The sequence below is a fragment of the Electrophorus electricus genome, chromosome 3 (assembly GCF_041902795.1).
Source record: "Electrophorus electricus isolate QZ-2024a chromosome 3, ASM4190279v1, whole genome shotgun sequence".
Taxonomy (NCBI): Eukaryota; Metazoa; Chordata; class Actinopteri; order Gymnotiformes; family Gymnotidae; genus Electrophorus; species Electrophorus electricus.
In genome coordinates, this window is record NC_137499.1 from 31,536,574 (window position 1) to 31,553,004 (window position 16,431).

A 16,431-nucleotide genomic window follows, 5' to 3' on the forward strand; every position below is an offset into this window, starting at 1 on the left:
GTACCAGGAAACGACGTTCAGGAATACACGTCACTCTTAAGCGCTGTAGACTTCCTGGTATCCATAGAAACCTGTCCAAATAGTTATCCAACCATGGAAAGACCTTTGAACTAAGCTCTATGCTGTATGTCGTTCCTGATGAGACTGTATTTAGATTACACTACATTTCGTTCAGCTGTACTAATAATGGATGCATCCGATAGCCTTAAAAATAAGTGGATTGTTTCGTGCAGGTTTTTAGCTTTTAGAATTTTTGTTACAATTTCTTTAATATCTCCAGCAATCTCTTACCTTTTATGCTTTATTATTAGTTTACCTTGGTGATCAGTACTCTACTGATGTCTTTTCACGCATGATAGTTCCTCTTTATTAGGAGTCATTATGATCTATTTTCAACTGCAGGACCTCAAATATTTGATCAGCATCTACTAAACTGGTTCAAATCTTTTAATTCACTAAGTTTTTATATATTGCTGGAAAAAAGTCAGAACATTACCTCTGACCATTTTGCTGGTTATATGTTAGGGCACGTCACCTTAGGCAATGAACATTCCATAAACAAATAAGAATCAAACACCTCTCCTGCCTTGTGACAAATGGTCATATTCTAACCAGCTCTTACCCAGCACATCCTCAAGTTTAGCACCTGTCTTGTTAACAGGAGGCTTTTCACACACCCCTTCACCTTTCGATACAAAAAACAAGTCCTTTTTTATTCTAACAGAGGCCATTTTTTAAAAATCTTAGCTTGCTAAATGATATCAGGGTTAGTTGCTTTCAAGAGAATTACAAAAGGTTGTTTCAGGAAAAAGAACAAGTTATGCAGAGATAGAGCCTAATATCAATGTGCAGTGTGTATCTCAAATTTGCAAAGTTAAGCAATGCTGACATTTTTTAAAACATTAAAACTTCTGGTTACCTTGATTTAGTAAAGGTTAGGACTTTGACATTTTTGGAATGAGTAATATCGAAACACTTATGTAAAAGCTCCACAAGCACAGAGACTTACAGACAGCAATTTGTGTACAGAGAGATACGGGCAGCCAAAGGCCATTTTAATCATAACTAATTACACACAAAAATAAAATACTCTTACAAAAATGATGTATTACATTGTGTTACTTTAAACAAAGTGCGCCTGTCAACTATGAGATATAGTCCTGCTAGAATGCTCAAATAAACCCGAGATGCCTCTCAAGTTTAACATGCCAACATAACATAGAATCCAACATCTCGGAGGCAGCTGAACAACAAAGGAGTGACAAAGTGAAAGAAAGAAAAAAATACAAGAAGAAAGTCTGTATGTGTACACTGGACTTGAGTAACTAAAGGACATTAAAAAAAAAGCAGTCTGTTCATAAAGAGTTTGGTAAATAGATTTTGCCTATTATTTACAGCAATTACAGTCTGCATGTGTGCAAAATGTGTTTTCCCCAATGTGTTCTTTTATAATTTTCTATTTAACTTAAAGATATATGACAGATTCTGTGATCCACTAAGCCAACCGTATAAGGATATTTTATTACTGTACAAAGCACCTTTTCAGGATATTTTAATCAGTTTGCCCAGAGGCTTTTCTTTTCTCTTTTGCCACACTATAAAAAAGTAATAACACAAAATGTAATTCATCTTCAGCATTTGCAAATTGTAACAACAGTCCATGGTCATAGAGGATTGCTATAGACAAGTAGCATTTCAAACATTCAACCATCTATATGAGCTTATAAAGTAAAATAAATATGAGGGATATTTTTGTTAGAGTAGATCGAGATAAAAAATTCAACCCATAATATAAGAATAAAATAGTTTGCTGGGGAATCCTACAACCCTGGAACTACCGTGTGGCACTACAATTGGAGCTACACGTTAAAAAAATACACAAATGGTAAAAAGGAAATGCTTTCAAGACATTCAGGTATCATTGATAATGTTGAAGTTTTTAGTTTTAAACCAAAAACAACTATAACAACAGCTCACCTTAGTGCTGGGTACCCTGCTAAAGGGCATAATGGCACTGGCAAACAGCTTGAGTATGTCATAGCATGGTTCTTAAGCTGCCAGGCAACAATCAAAACATGTTCTATTTTTGTTTGTATGACTTTGAAACTGCATCAATTCATTATCCATCCCACAGGAATAATATCTTTCTACTCTCAGCCCAAAAGTAGGAAACCTAAGTGGGAGGATCAGATACAGGAGAAGAAACGCCCTCCCCCCAAATGTAAGATTTAATTATGTTAAATTCTAACCCCTTTGGTTTCCCAGTGGTAAATGTGAGCAACATTAGTGTTAGTACTCATTATTCTTTTAAACCCTAATGTTTTTGGTTTTTGAGTGGGACTCTCAAAACACAGGTTGTATGAAATGTTCCATGACTAAAGGGCAAGAAATGGAATCTATCTACCAACTTATCACCGTTCACTACACTCCTGTGGCATCTGCATACATACACATTTGTTTAGGCATTAGAAGACTCATGCTTGATGAAGTCAAATAATTTTTTTAAAATTGTAATGGCACCAAAAATATGTTTTTAAACATTCATTTTTTTTCCACTTTTCTTTCATGATTATCCATTAAACTAATCTGTAACTCATCCATGGTAAAGCAATGTACACTTTCTACTTAATTTTTTTGCTCTGGAAACAATGACAAATGTTTCTGGAATAAGGGTAATAAATTATATATCTATATAATTTTGTTGATCTTTTCATTTCCATTTAACCCCCCATCATATAAAAATAACCGTTGACTACCTATTTAATCATTCACTCATCCATCTATCCACTTACCCACCAATCCATCCATCCGTCCATCCATCCATCCACTCATTTTGAAGAAGCTTATACATCAGAATGCTGATAAGACTGGTCTTACTGAATGGAGCACAGGCAGTTGGGATGGTGTCTTGGGGCTTAATAGCAGCTAGTAGGGCACTTGTGCTAGCATCCTTACTGAGTGCCTTTATCACCGTGCCCTTGTAGCTTGCCACTGCACATCTGGGCCCCAAATGTCCACCGTGCAACAAGATACTGACGTTCTAGAGCCTGCCCTACATCAGAAGATTAGATGCTCCTACGAGGGCTTCCTGTACCACATGGCAGACTGACACAATTGTGTCTTTGGTCCTTTCTTGCCACGGGCATCTTCCACTTGCCTCATCAATAAGAGCAGTAGTGCTCCTCTCTTAGCTTATGCAGCAATGCTCTGTGGGCACCTTACCACCGTCATCCTTTTCCTCAGTCAGTTGGTACAGACGCTACATAAAATACTGTCTGTATCTTTTTTTCCTTAATGCTAAAACAGAAGAGGAAGAGCCATTATGTATGTTCCAAAAAGGTAAAAAGTTTACTAGCAGCTGAAAAACAAAGTCAATTCTTCTCTTAAAAAATATGCAGAGATGCAGGAAAAAAAAAACCCATGTACATGAATTAGGCATAGAGTGCTGCAAGATGTTACATCCTCCCTTATCACCCAATTCCCCATTTTGACCTCTTCTGATAAAAGGAGCAGGGCTTCTGGGCCATAAGCCACACTCCTTGGTCGAGTGACAGGTCTACTCTTTGTGCAGAATGGCCTGTCCTCCCCTCGGACACCCTCCAGTGGTTGGCAGTCACTCCACGGCAAAGCCACATGTCTCTTCAATGGCTGTCAGTAGTTTGTCATAGAGCTTGTCATAGTGCTCATATGGAGGAATGTCAATGCGGTTGAAACTGTGGGGGAACAGAATCAGAGCCACTGAAAACAGTTACCAATGTCTCCATTCTAAGCAATAAGAGACAAGCATATTAAGTTCCAAAGAGACAGGTCTGCCACTTATCCTGATTGTAGCTTTGTTCATTGATGAACTTAGAGGGTTAGTTGGTCTGAAGCATTCTACTCACCATGTGTGGGCTTTAGGCAGGTTGTCCGTACTGGCATCAATCTGATGGATCGTGAAGAGACGGGGTCCTGCAGCTCCTTCACACCACACACAGACACACACAGTGAAAAAACGCAGAAGCCCAGTAAGCCAACTGACACCTAGATAACATTCATACTAGGTATGAGTTGGCAGTATAAAATCTAGTGACAAACCAATTGTTTTCAAATTTGAATAATTCCTATAACTGTCATGGCAGAACTAAATAGCTTATTGCTGCAGTCTCCCTGCAAAACAATACTGGGACACCATAAATGTACGATGGAGTTTGTGTTGGGTAACATGCTGATTTGTGAAATCCATGCTGGAAGCAGGTGACAGCACACCAGAATTGTTTTTAACTCAATTTTAGTGCATTTATTTTTTTAATTAGCATAATAGCAGAATATTTTAACAATATTGACAAAATACCAAAAATGTGACAATTTCAGTAAACGGAAGAACCTTCTATTGCTACCAAGTAGCAGAGCTGGTATTGAAAAAATATAATAATTAACTAATAATATTATATTATGATAATAACAATAATTAACAATCCATGTTGCTTGTGTATGCATGTGTTCCTTTCCCAAACAACCATCTGCTGAGTAAGAGATCCACATGTTCACTCCCCTGCTCTGTAACTCACCTTGCAGGGCTTTGAAGCCCTGCAGTGGCACCCTGGAAGAACCAGTGACAAACTGCAGCAGTCGGGCTCGCCGCTCCTCGTCAAACGACTCGACAGCCCGCCAGAACCACTTTACAATGTTGCTGTCGGGCGTGCAGTGCTTGAGCCGTGTATTAGCCTTCCAGTCATTCACGTCAATCTTTCCCAGGCCACACACGATCAGCTGGGAGAGGGGAGACAGGGGGTTGGGGCGGAGACTTTGTGCAATAAGGGCTACATCTAAAAGCCTGATACACTAAAATTTATACTTAACGCTACACCAAACAAATTCTTAAATGTTAAAGACTGAAAATCAGGAATGGCCAGTCCTGACACCCCCCACCCCAATAATTCACTAACCAATACATACATTAAAAAAGACATTAGAGACATTAAAAAAGTCTTGTACTTGAATGCTATAATGGTTATCAAATTAGCAGTCATAAGAAAATGGTTCAACGAAGTAATAATGCTTGCTGGTACCTCAAGCTCTTTCTCGTCGAAGGCCTTGAGGAGGTGCTGTGGTATAACCTCATTAAAGCCTTTCTGCAGGGCCAGGAACTGAGCCTCGATGCCCCTCAGGAAGCGCCAGTTCACATAGAGCCTGGGTCAGGGTCAGAGGCGTATTGTTAGCACAGCACAAATGTCGGGGCTGGGGTGCACCCCCCAGGGCGTGCGGTTAAAGGGCGGAAAGCAGAGCTGTGGCTCTGCACACATGGAGGCACAGTTGCACAGTTCAACCATACCTGACGTACTCCTTCTTGGTGTCCTGGGTGACGGGGATGCTCTTGCCATTGGGTTTGAGCTCATGCTGAATGATCTCGCCATATGCATTGTGCTCCACACAGAACGTGTGGTCAAGCACCCCCGTGATGTCATTGTCACTACAGATTGAAAAAGAAAAATGGGAAAAAAGGCAGAATACACAATGTTTCCATTCTGTCAGTACTATATTGAGTACTATTCTGTGATGTAATATTTCTAATGCTGTAGGCATCATGCCTGGCACCAGAGAAAATGTCAATAAGCAAACATGGGATAAACGGTTCATTCCACTAAAGCAAAGCAACTTCACTATCTGTACTTTGAAAAAACTCTTTCAGTCCCCAGTATGCTAAACGTCTCTCAAAAGTATACACATACACTGACTTACCAATGTATTAGGTACACCTATTTTGTGTTTTTCCTTCTTTGGCCTTCAGAATTGCTTGAATTGACCTGGGCATGGACATTACAAGATGCTGCTTGTGTTATGTAGCAATGCTGTACCATGCAGAAATTACTGCATTACTCAGTGGCGGCAAATGATATGATTTTGTAAACAGCCCTTTCCACTTCACTCCAAAGATGCTTGACAATGACAGACCCACTGTCTTGTTCCTGGTACCGATAAGTCACTTGTATAATATCGCAACATCATGGCAGAAGTGTCTACGTAAGTGTGTATACACTGTAGTGATGATGGGTTAAACTTTGTCACCAATGGTATTCAGATTATCTGTACCATTCAGGCTTCTTGATGTATCTAGGGGCCTAAAGCATGTCTGCTGACAACACATGATGGCTCAATCAGTATAGTTGACAACATATTGTCATGATTGGTGACCCTCCTAGCGTCACTGTCTCCATGGTTTCCCTGTCTCTTGACTTTGTTTTGTCTCTTGTTTTACTTCCTTGTTGTGGTTCGTTCATTAGTTTCGTTGTCTCCGCCCCTCATGAGTTGCACCTGTGTCTTGTTTAGTGCTCATTAGACCATGTAGTTAATGGCTGTGTTTGTGCAGTTTTGTGGCTGGTCATTGTTAATCTACGCCTTGTTTGTGGTATCTGATGTCATGCACATAGCCTACGTTTGTTCTAGTTGCCGTTGTGATTCCTAGCCCCTGTTTGTTATCGTGTGTTTTGTTTCCTTTTGGTTAGCCATGTATTCCCAGACTCTACGTGTTGGCTATATGACCTTGAACTGTTCAAATGATTACGACTCTGGATTTGTCCATAATCAAACTCACTCTTCATAGCGTATACATACACATTTTTGATGGCTTCATTGATCTAGCTGTTAGGGAGATGCTAGATCCAACATGCCTATTGCCACCCATCATGCAAGCTAATTAGGTAAATTCAAGACATTCACACAAGTGTACAGTTTTGGGAATATACACTTGGTGTGAAAGTGTACCTAAACCGGCAACTCTGCATATGCCCATGTAATACATTATACCAGGACTAATGTGGATGGGGCATGTAATCTATGGTCGTGGCCAAATGTTTTGAGACGGACCCAAATTTTGGTTGTCACAAAGTTTACTGCCTCTTTTTTTTTTAGATACTTTTGTCAGATGTTTATAATGGTATAGTGAAGTACAATTATAAGCATTTCATAAATTTTTTTTTTTGTGTTGTTTTTTTTTTTTTTTACCTTTTATTGACAAATGCATCCAGTTTAAGGAAAGCCTTAATATTTACAGTGTTGACTCTTCTTTTTTAAGACATCTGCAATTCGCCTTAGCATGCTGTATATCAGCTTCTGGGCAAAACCTTGACTGATGGCAACCCATTCTTGCCTAATCAGTGCTTGGAGTTTATCACAGTTTCTGTGTTTTTGTTTGTCCACCCTCTTTTTGAGGACTGACCACAGGTTCTCAATGGGATTGAGATCTGGGGAGTTTCCTGGCCATGGACCCAAAATTTGAATGTTTTGTTCACCGAGCCACTTGGTTATCACTTTTGCCTTGTGACATGGTGCTCTGTCATGTTGGAAAAAGCATTGTTTATCACCAAATTGCTCCTGGATCGTTGCTCTTGGAGGATGTGTTGATAGCATTCCTTATTCATGGTGGTGTTCTTAGGCAAAATTTTGAGCAAACCCACTCCCTTTGATGAGAAGCAACCCCACACATGAATGATCTCTGAATGCCTCACTGGCGGCAAGACTCATGGCAGCGCTCACCTTTTCTTCTCCGGACAATCATTTGTCCAGATGTCCCAAATATTCTGAAGGGGGCTTCATCAGAAAAAATAACTTTACCCAAGTCATCTGCAGTCCAATCCCTATAATCCCTTGATGTTTTTCTTGGCGAGAAGTGGCTTCTTTGCTGCCCTTCTTGACACCAAGTCATTCTCCAAAAGCCTTTGCCTCACTGTGAGTGCAGATGCACTCACACCTGCCTTCTGCCATTCCTGAGCAAGTTCTGCACTGGTGGTGACCCGATCCAGTAGCTGCATTCTCTTTAGGAGACAATCCTGGTGCTTTCTTAACTTTCTTGGGCACCCTGAAGCCTTCTTCACTGCAGTTGAACCTGTCCACTTGGACTTCTTGATGATGGTTGATTTATGTGCTCTCTGATAAATGGTTGATTTATGTGCTCTCTGATAAGCAGCAAATGTCCTTACCTGTGAAGACCTTTTGATGCAATGCAATGATGACTGCTTGTGTTTCCTTGGCAGTAAAGATGTTTAACAGAAGAAAACTTCAAGCACCACCACCCTTTTAAAGCAACCAATTAATTGCTATTCATCTGATCAGTCTTTACAATCTAGAGTTAATTCAAATTGCCACCATAAAAACTGAAGCAGCAAACTTTGTGACAACCAGAATTTGTGCTAGTCTCAAAACATTAGGTCTTGACTGTATGTTCAATTACAAAAATGCAAAAATGCAAAAAAACAAACAAACAAAAAGCAAATAAATAAATAAATAAATAAATAAATTGTTTGTCAGAAAGAACTGTGGGGGTCTATGTCAACAAACCAGAGCCCATATGGCAAACCTTTTAACAACAACTTGAGCATAACTTTGGTGCATGGTTTAGGAAAGAATTCAGGAACACTCACAGGATCCAGACCAGGCTGTTGTGAAGGTCAGGGTCCACAGACTCCATGTCATCCAGGGTGATGGGTTTGCCAAGCAGCTGCTTGTAGAAGGGCAACGTGAAGCCTCCGTCGATGTAGTGGCCATGGAACACAGCCATGCCCATGATGCGGCCCACAAAGTGGAAATAGGACAGGTGTTCCTGAAAGAAGAGCAGTTCCACAGTTAGCAGCCAGCATGCATGCTGCACCAGCAGCGCACATGCAACTACGGTTTAATTGGTGCAGTTCAGAGATTCTAGATTAATGCATTTGCCATGGAAAGCCAAAGTTAACACTTGTGAGCCGTTACCATGGCACTCCTACATTCTGCAATTATTAACTGAAGGGAGAATGTGAAATGGTTTCTCACATATCTGAAAATATCCCAGACAGAATAGCTCATATTGGGCTGTGTTCAACAGAAGTATATACCGGGTTGACAGCAGAATCCGGATTGATCTGTAGAGTGTAGATGTCATCACGTGAGTACTGGAAAAGTCCGTAGTATGGGTTCAACATCTCATGTGACAGGAGGTATAACCACTCCCTACAAACACACAAACACCAAAATGGGCATTAAATCTTGAACCACTCTTAAACCTGGTCACCATGGAAAGAGTCAATCTCATATAAGTTCCTCAAAGTATAGCAGATGCTCAGAAGTTCAAGTGGCAATTCAGATTCTGCCAGCACCACAGCCTCAAGCTGTACATAGTTCAATATCCATCTGTCACCACTAGGGGAACTGTATTCAGAAGGAACAGGTGGCTCAAATGACTCAGAATAAGCAGTCTCTTGTCTTTCAAATCATAATGAACATGATAACAGACAAGACATGATTCTAGAACAACAATTTAACTTAAGACGTATTATTCCACAATACAAAAACAACAATAAAAAAGAACATTGTCAGTACAGTCAAGGTTGTACCTGGCGACTCCTCCATAGTCCAGGCCTTCCTCTCCTCTGAATTTCACCATCAGTCTCTTCCAGAGATCTTTTGGCCTCATTTTCATTACCTGCCTGTAGGACTCCTTAGGAAGGACAGGACCGAAACAGAAAGAGCACTCTCAGAGATCAGCAGCAGAGCGATACAATTAAAAGCAAAATATGTCAAAATACTCTCTGAGAAACAAACAATCTCAAACTGCAGGTGATACAATATCACCTGGATAAAAAAGAAGATCTACCACTTTGCTACTGCCAATCCCTGAGTGAATCACATGGGATTACTAAAAAATGAGGCATAAATTCCACTAATAAAAAAAAAAATAATTGTTTTCCATAATTTTGTTTGAGAAGTAAAAAGACATTCAGGTTGTTTCAATGAAACATCAACTATTCTAGATAAACTGCAGAGTCAGAATGGTTTGCAATTGCAGGGATAGGAACAAGGGGTCCAAAGAGTTTAAAGCTCTCAAAAAACACTTCACGGAAAGTTATTACTTGATTACCTTTATGAAGATGTTGCCCTTTGGTTATATGTTATTATTAAGTAAAGGTTGGCTTATAACATTTCTTTTGCAAATTTACAGATTTGGCCTCATCCTAGGGTCATCAAAAACCTTCATATATCTTTATTGCAAGTTTGGATAACCAACAAGACATCATAACCCCCAATTTCTACCACAAACACTGTGAAGTAAGGCAACTCAGTACATTTCTCTTGAATGCAAATTTTTTCCTCAAAACACTGCATGGTGTCATTTACTTCTTAATGAGAAAATTAAGATGAAATGTTGATAAATCCATAGAATCAGACCATCAGAGACATCACTCCCGTAAACACCCATGAACAGATGAGTGTGAGCACAAGCAGAGTATCTACAAACTGGGGAGATGAGTGGAAGGTGTGTGAGAACACGCACCCAAAGCTCCCAAATACCCAGTAGCCAGGCTCTGCGCAATTAGGGTACATACTCACAACAAAGAATGCAAATTAGGTACATTTCCATTAGGCAAGTGAACCTTCTACCCCCCAAAAAAGGTCCTAATGGCATGAAACGCACACGGAAAAAGCAAATAAGCTGTCTTAAGTCTTAAGACCTTACTGCAGTTGGGAAATTAGCTCATATGACACCAATATTTCCTAGGAGCATTAATAGGCACACACAGCTCTCAGACAAAATGGTTAAAATAGACCCCCACCTACTACCTTAGGAGAAAGGTGGGAAAGAAAGGCTTCATACAACTCATTGGTTTTGGCATGAGGGGACAGAAAGCCAGGGGAGAGTGATACAGCATCCAGTAAAGGACATTTCAACTGGCTCACTCCTTATTGTATCAGTGAAATCTAATTATGCACGTGTGCAGTGTTTCTAAAGATCTGGTCCTGATTCACTGACTCAAGAACAAAAGTCCAGGGTTCTGGTAGGAGAGTTTTGATTCGACTCACCTCAAAGATCTCTTCGCGGGAAACCTCGATGCGGCAGTGGCCAGCCTGCGGTTGCTGCTGGGACAGCTCCTGCCGGAGGATCTTCAGCTTCTGCACTAGGTCGCGCTTATACTTGGGCACGGTCAGGCACTCTGCATCCTCAGGGAGATTGCCTGGGGAGAGCACCGACTGGGCCTGGTCTTTCAGCTGGCCTGCGCGACTTCTCACAGATAGGGAGGACAAGAGAGGCTTGATAGAGCACACTTACACATCCATATGTGCAATATTAATAACATTAATAAACAACTCAGCATCTCTGAGGTCATGTAACCACACACACTATAAACAGTTTTGGATCATCACATACATACAGAGAAGAAGAGGTTATACACACACGCACGCACGCATGCATGCACACACACTCTACACATTTTACACATACACTCTTTTATTTGTCATTCAGCTGGCATCTGCCTAGGTGGGACAGTGGGATATGAGTATAAGAGTATGTGGAATGGCTCTGTGTTTATGTGTGTGTGTGAGTGTGAGTGTGTATGAAGTGGTATGCAGCGTGGTCTCTCCCTCTCAGGCTGCCAGCATTCCTGAGCGGCTGTGGTGTCTGCACAGCCTCGCCCTGCTGAGCAGAGGGGAGCAGAGCAGTTACATCCTGACATGCGTGCACAAACACGCACACACACACGCACACATGGACCCACTCTACAACTACAGACTACACACCACATAGGGGTGGGTAGGTTGCTGGGGCCAAGGGAGAGGGAGGAATGGCATGAGAGACAGTGTGCGAGCCTGAGAAGCAGGAGGAACGACAAAAAAAGAGGAAAAAAGAGGTGCGAGAGAGAGAAGGGAGGGGGACAATGCGGAGACGGCAGGGACTGCAGCCAGAGAAGGATGAAAGGGAGGGAGGTGAGGATGCAGAGGGATGGTGCACGAGTGGAAGGCAGGGCCAGCCTGGACGAGGTACTCCAGGAGGAGCTCGCCCCAAACTACTCTGGACTCCTGCAGCACTCACAAACCTGGCTCAGAGCAGGAGGGCGGGCATGCACCGGAGAATCCTGCAGCTATGCTGAGTATGCACAAACATGACTAAGAAGTCAGAAGACTAAGACACACATAGGTACATGTGCACAGAGGTGCACAGTGCTCTTAGTCCAGCATTTTACCAGAGGGGTATACTATAGGAGACTGGAAAAAGGGCTGCTGTGGAAAGGTCCTAGTTGGGTCATGCTGGCAGGCAGAAGAGAGTTAGAGAGGTCAAGGAGCTCCTCCCAGCTGAGAGGAGACAGACATCTACCCGTGTGTCTACCACGTCACTCTGATGTTTTTACCAGAGTCCGTCCACAGCTTGGACTGTCCGGCTGGAGAGCTTTTAGACGGCCAGAAGGACGATCATAATGGACACTTGAATGGAAAAGTAGCTAACAATTTCACAAAATGGAGTCTGAATGTGGTTAAAATCTCACTCATAAAATAATAAAGACAATTTCACTCTAAGTGGGCAGAAAAAGAGTCAAAGCCCTAATGTGGCTGCTCCTTCCAAAATGTGTTTTCTAGTTGCTCTCTGGTTAATAAAATACTATGTGAGGCATACAAAGATAAACTCAAATAGCAAAACATTTATAATGTTACAAATTATGTATATGATCTTTTTGATTTGACTTAAAGGAAAGGAACATGGAGTGAGCAAATCATGCACATAAGTGCTAGCCCGTGTGCCTGCTTCCGCTCCAGCATCAACACCTAGTGGGTGTCAGCAGTTTAGACGATTTTCCTGTGATTAGGAGGGGAAATGTATGAAAAGGGAAAGTAGTGCCTAACATGTTCTTTGATCTGTCAGAAAAAGAAAAGAGAAACCTGATCTCCATCACTGCATTCCTCTGACCTACAGCATGCAAAGACACATGTACGTATGGGCATGCGAGTACACACACACACACACACACACACACACACACACACATATATACATACACACACACACACACACACACACACACACACACACACACATATACACACACACACACACACACACACACACACACACACACACACACACACACACACACACACACACACACACACACACACACACACACAGCAGAGGAGCTTTTAAGGAGGCAGAAAAGGGTCATATGGAAACCAGTCCAGATCCACCTCCATGCATCACACCGACTATTTCCCCACCTGTTCTCTAACCTCCCCCAATTCAGCTTTTTATACGTTAGACAATCAGTAAGTTAAACAATTAACCACTCAAACAGTGCAATCCACCCCTAAAAAGCCATATTTACCTACCACACACTGTAGACAAGTGTCTTACCTGTTTAAAGCCTCACTAGCACCACGGGAACCATTAGGACTGGGACTGATGGGGAAAGTGCAGAATATGAATATGAATAATAATGCAATCCTATGACTGGCTCTTTGTGACAGGTAGCTACACATCTAGATGTATATTATATATGTAAACATCAAGCTGAAGGTCTGAGGTATCTTGACAGCAAACCCTTTTTGGGACATTTTAGATGTTGCCTGGACTAGGATGAGTAGGATAGTACTCACTTGAGGACGAGATGCAGGTTGGCAGAAAGGCGAGGGTCCGTGAACTGTGTGGTCCGGTTGTTGTGGTCCACGAAGTAGACACGGCCCGTAGCTGTATTTCGAATCTCCCAACCAGGGGGCAGAGGACCCAGCTCCTCACAGTTGACATTACTCAGATCCCTACAAAGACAGAGACAGGGGGTATGGAATGAGGGAGGAGGGGGGGAACCAATGGGAGGGAAAATAAGAAGGGAGAGAAAATATATGAAGGAAAGCAAAGTGCAAAGGAATGCAAAATAAAGATACAAAGCAAGAGAAATAGAGGGCACACAAAAAGAAAAGTCAGGGAGCAAAAGTGAATGAGAAGCAAAGAAAAAGAGCAAACATACTTCGGGGCTGACACTTTAGAACACGTGCCAAGCATCATCACACTGGGAGACAAGAAATGTGCAGAAATATGAAAAGAAAAAATTTCCAGCCAAATTCCAAAAGGTCTGGAGAAATCATGGAGGCCCTTTTGTGTCTGTCCCTAATTTGCAGAGTGAATAGACTCTGTGCTGTGTCAGTAGGCTGCAGATCCTTATAGTATAGGACAATGACTTAGAAAGTTGACTCTAGTCCTATGGAGAGGGCTTCATACCCATCAGGACATTGGTTTGGAAACTCTAAAAGTGCTACTCACTAAATGAACACAAAGAAAAAGTAGGCAGAAAAGGCCAAACTGACCACAGCTTCTCGCACCTACGTTTTCACACTCTTCACACCTACGTTTGCACACTCCTCACACCTACGTGTATACAGTTCCTCACACCTACATTTACGCAGTTCCTCACACCCACGTATATACTCCTACGTTTACACACTCTTCACACCTACGTTTGCACACTCCTCACACCTACGTGTATACAGTTCCTCACACCTACATTTACGCAGTTCCTCACACCCACGTATATACTCCTACGTTTACACACTCCTCGCACCTACGTTTACACACTCCTCACACCTATGTTTACAGTCCCTCACACCTAAGTTGATACTCCTCACACCTACGTTTACACACTCCTCAGACCTGTTTACAGTCCCTCACACCTACGTTTACAAACTCCTCACACCTATGTTTACACACTCCTCACACCTACGTTTATACAGTTCCTCACACATACATTTACACACTCCTCACACCTACGTTTGTACAGTTCCTCACACCACAAGGACAAAAACTTCACCTAATTAACCTAAAATGCCCATCATATGATACACCTTCACAAAGACTGTTCAATAATAATATATCTTATATATACATATTGTCATGTATAGGACCCACCCCAATGCACAGTTCTGTAAAGCTCCTAATCTTTTTTCAATACATTTCCTGAACCCAAGATGAGATTAATTATAGACTAAACCTGACTTTCAATGATTTGCACTGCAAATAAATTGGACTCCAGTATTAGATTAAATCCTTGTGCGAATCCTGAATGGCTTGAGCACAGCGGACCATTTCAGACTAGAATCCATGTTACAAGTAAGAGTGTAATGTATAGAATGTCAGGGGAGGGGTTACCTGGGCACTCTAGGGTCGTGCCATGTGCTGACACCAGTCTGGGTATGCAAGAAGTACACCTGACCCTGCTGCGTGGTGCGCTGCTCTGTGGACCAATTGGAGAGAAGAGGATGATGTAAGTCCTTGGTGACATGAACATGACAAATATAAACTAAACCCCATTAATTGGTTTGAACCAGATAGTTACATGCATGTTTCTAAATATGTAGTGTGTAAGTGCATGTAAGAAGAGTGATTATGGAAGAAACAGATTATCACAAAACTGCATGTTACACTAAGAGCTCATTTATCACTGGCAGAGATTTTCAGAGAGCCGGGATCCCACTGGCTTTCCTTCGACACACAGCGCCCCACTTTACCCGTACTCAACTACCCCCCTTTACGTGTACTTAACCTCCACCCTGCACCCTGTGTGCCTAATCCTCACCCAATCCGCTTGATGCACACACGCACGCATGCGCGCACACACACACACACACAACCTTCCTGCAGATTTCAGAGATACAACAGCAAACACACTGACTGTCCTTACAGCCTTTCTGCACACACACAAAGGTGCAAGCACATGCTCGTATGGTCCCTATGGTCACCTGCTCTTGAACCCTGTAGTTGGGGCACGTCAGGGAGAGACACACACTGCTCTCTCCAGAGTCACAACTTTAATCAAGTTCCCTTAGCAAAACCTCTCACTTCACCAAGTCAAAGCTTTGTGTGTGTGTGTGTGTGCACTTTGTGAAGGCATCAACAGCATTCCTCTGGCAGACAGAGTGTATAACTGGCTCCAGTATCTGTTCAGTCTGAACTGACCCCAGACGTCTGGTGCAGATGACGCACAATGGTTTGTTGATGTGCATGTGAACTAACCGTAGCCCTCGGGCAGGTCTGGTGGCGTGTGGAGGTGAGTTCGGCTCATGTAGTTTCGGTGCCTCTGAGAACGCACACGCCGCTCCTGCACCCGCAGGTCACCCACCTGCACACCTGCCGCCCCATTCGGGGTCATGATGGGCGTGTTCTCATCCACCAGGCAGCTGAGTGGCCGGCCAGGGCTCGAGTACTCTGACGCTGGCCTGGAGAGGAAGGAGGGCAGGGAGACAGACAGATTTATAAGTCGGTGTATGGACTACTAAATGTTACAAAAAGAGGAAGGAAAATTAAATAATGCTAAAGAGCTATCAAAAGACTACAAATAACATCAAACATGAAAAAGTAACACAAGTATATATGGCTTAAAGGATTAAATGCTCAGTTTGGTGCATCTTTCATCAATGGCCTTTCTCAGCTTGTTCCTATAGTCTTGTTTAAGTACATCTGAAAAGCAAACTGAAATAACTGCTTTAGTCCAGAGCCTCCCCTAGCTCTCTATTACAGTTATTTCCTTATTTAGCAGGGGATAATGTCTTGGACTATTCAAAGGAAACCAACACAGGGTACAGGGACAGGGTGAAGTTCCAGACAGCAGGCAGTCATTCCATTTCTGCTCGACTTCCTGGTGAATATGAATATGTCTAGTGCTT

At 42.2% G+C, this 16,431-nt stretch overlaps 1 protein-coding gene across 2 annotated transcripts in view; it reads right to left on the reverse strand.

The window, feature by feature from the left end:
* Positions 1-1,835: 1,835 nt before the first annotated feature.
* smurf2 (SMAD specific E3 ubiquitin protein ligase 2) overlaps positions 1,836-16,431 on the reverse strand; it is a 39,602-nt gene continuing 25,006 nt past the window's right edge. The window contains exons 8-20 of one of the 2 annotated variants that reach the window (XM_027006550.3): positions 15,782-15,984; positions 14,918-15,002; positions 13,375-13,533; positions 13,133-13,177; positions 10,813-11,011; positions 9,348-9,451; positions 8,850-8,964; positions 8,400-8,578; positions 5,315-5,452; positions 5,052-5,172; positions 4,551-4,752; positions 3,885-3,960; positions 1,836-3,713 (exon numbers count right to left, since the gene is read on the reverse strand). In XM_027006550.3, coding sequence (XP_026862351.1) covers positions 3,614-3,713; positions 3,885-3,960; positions 4,551-4,752; positions 5,052-5,172; positions 5,315-5,452; positions 8,400-8,578; positions 8,850-8,964; positions 9,348-9,451; positions 10,813-11,011; positions 13,133-13,177; positions 13,375-13,533; positions 14,918-15,002; positions 15,782-15,984 — 1,726 coding nt within the window. In that variant the 3' untranslated portion in view covers positions 1,836-3,613. Of the gene's footprint in view, positions 3,714-3,884; positions 3,961-4,550; positions 4,753-5,051; positions 5,173-5,314; positions 5,453-8,399; positions 8,579-8,849; positions 8,965-9,347; positions 9,452-10,812; positions 11,015-13,132; positions 13,178-13,374; positions 13,534-14,917; positions 15,003-15,781; positions 15,985-16,431 lie in introns of both variants that reach the window. The other variant, XM_027006549.3, reaches the window with a different exon arrangement.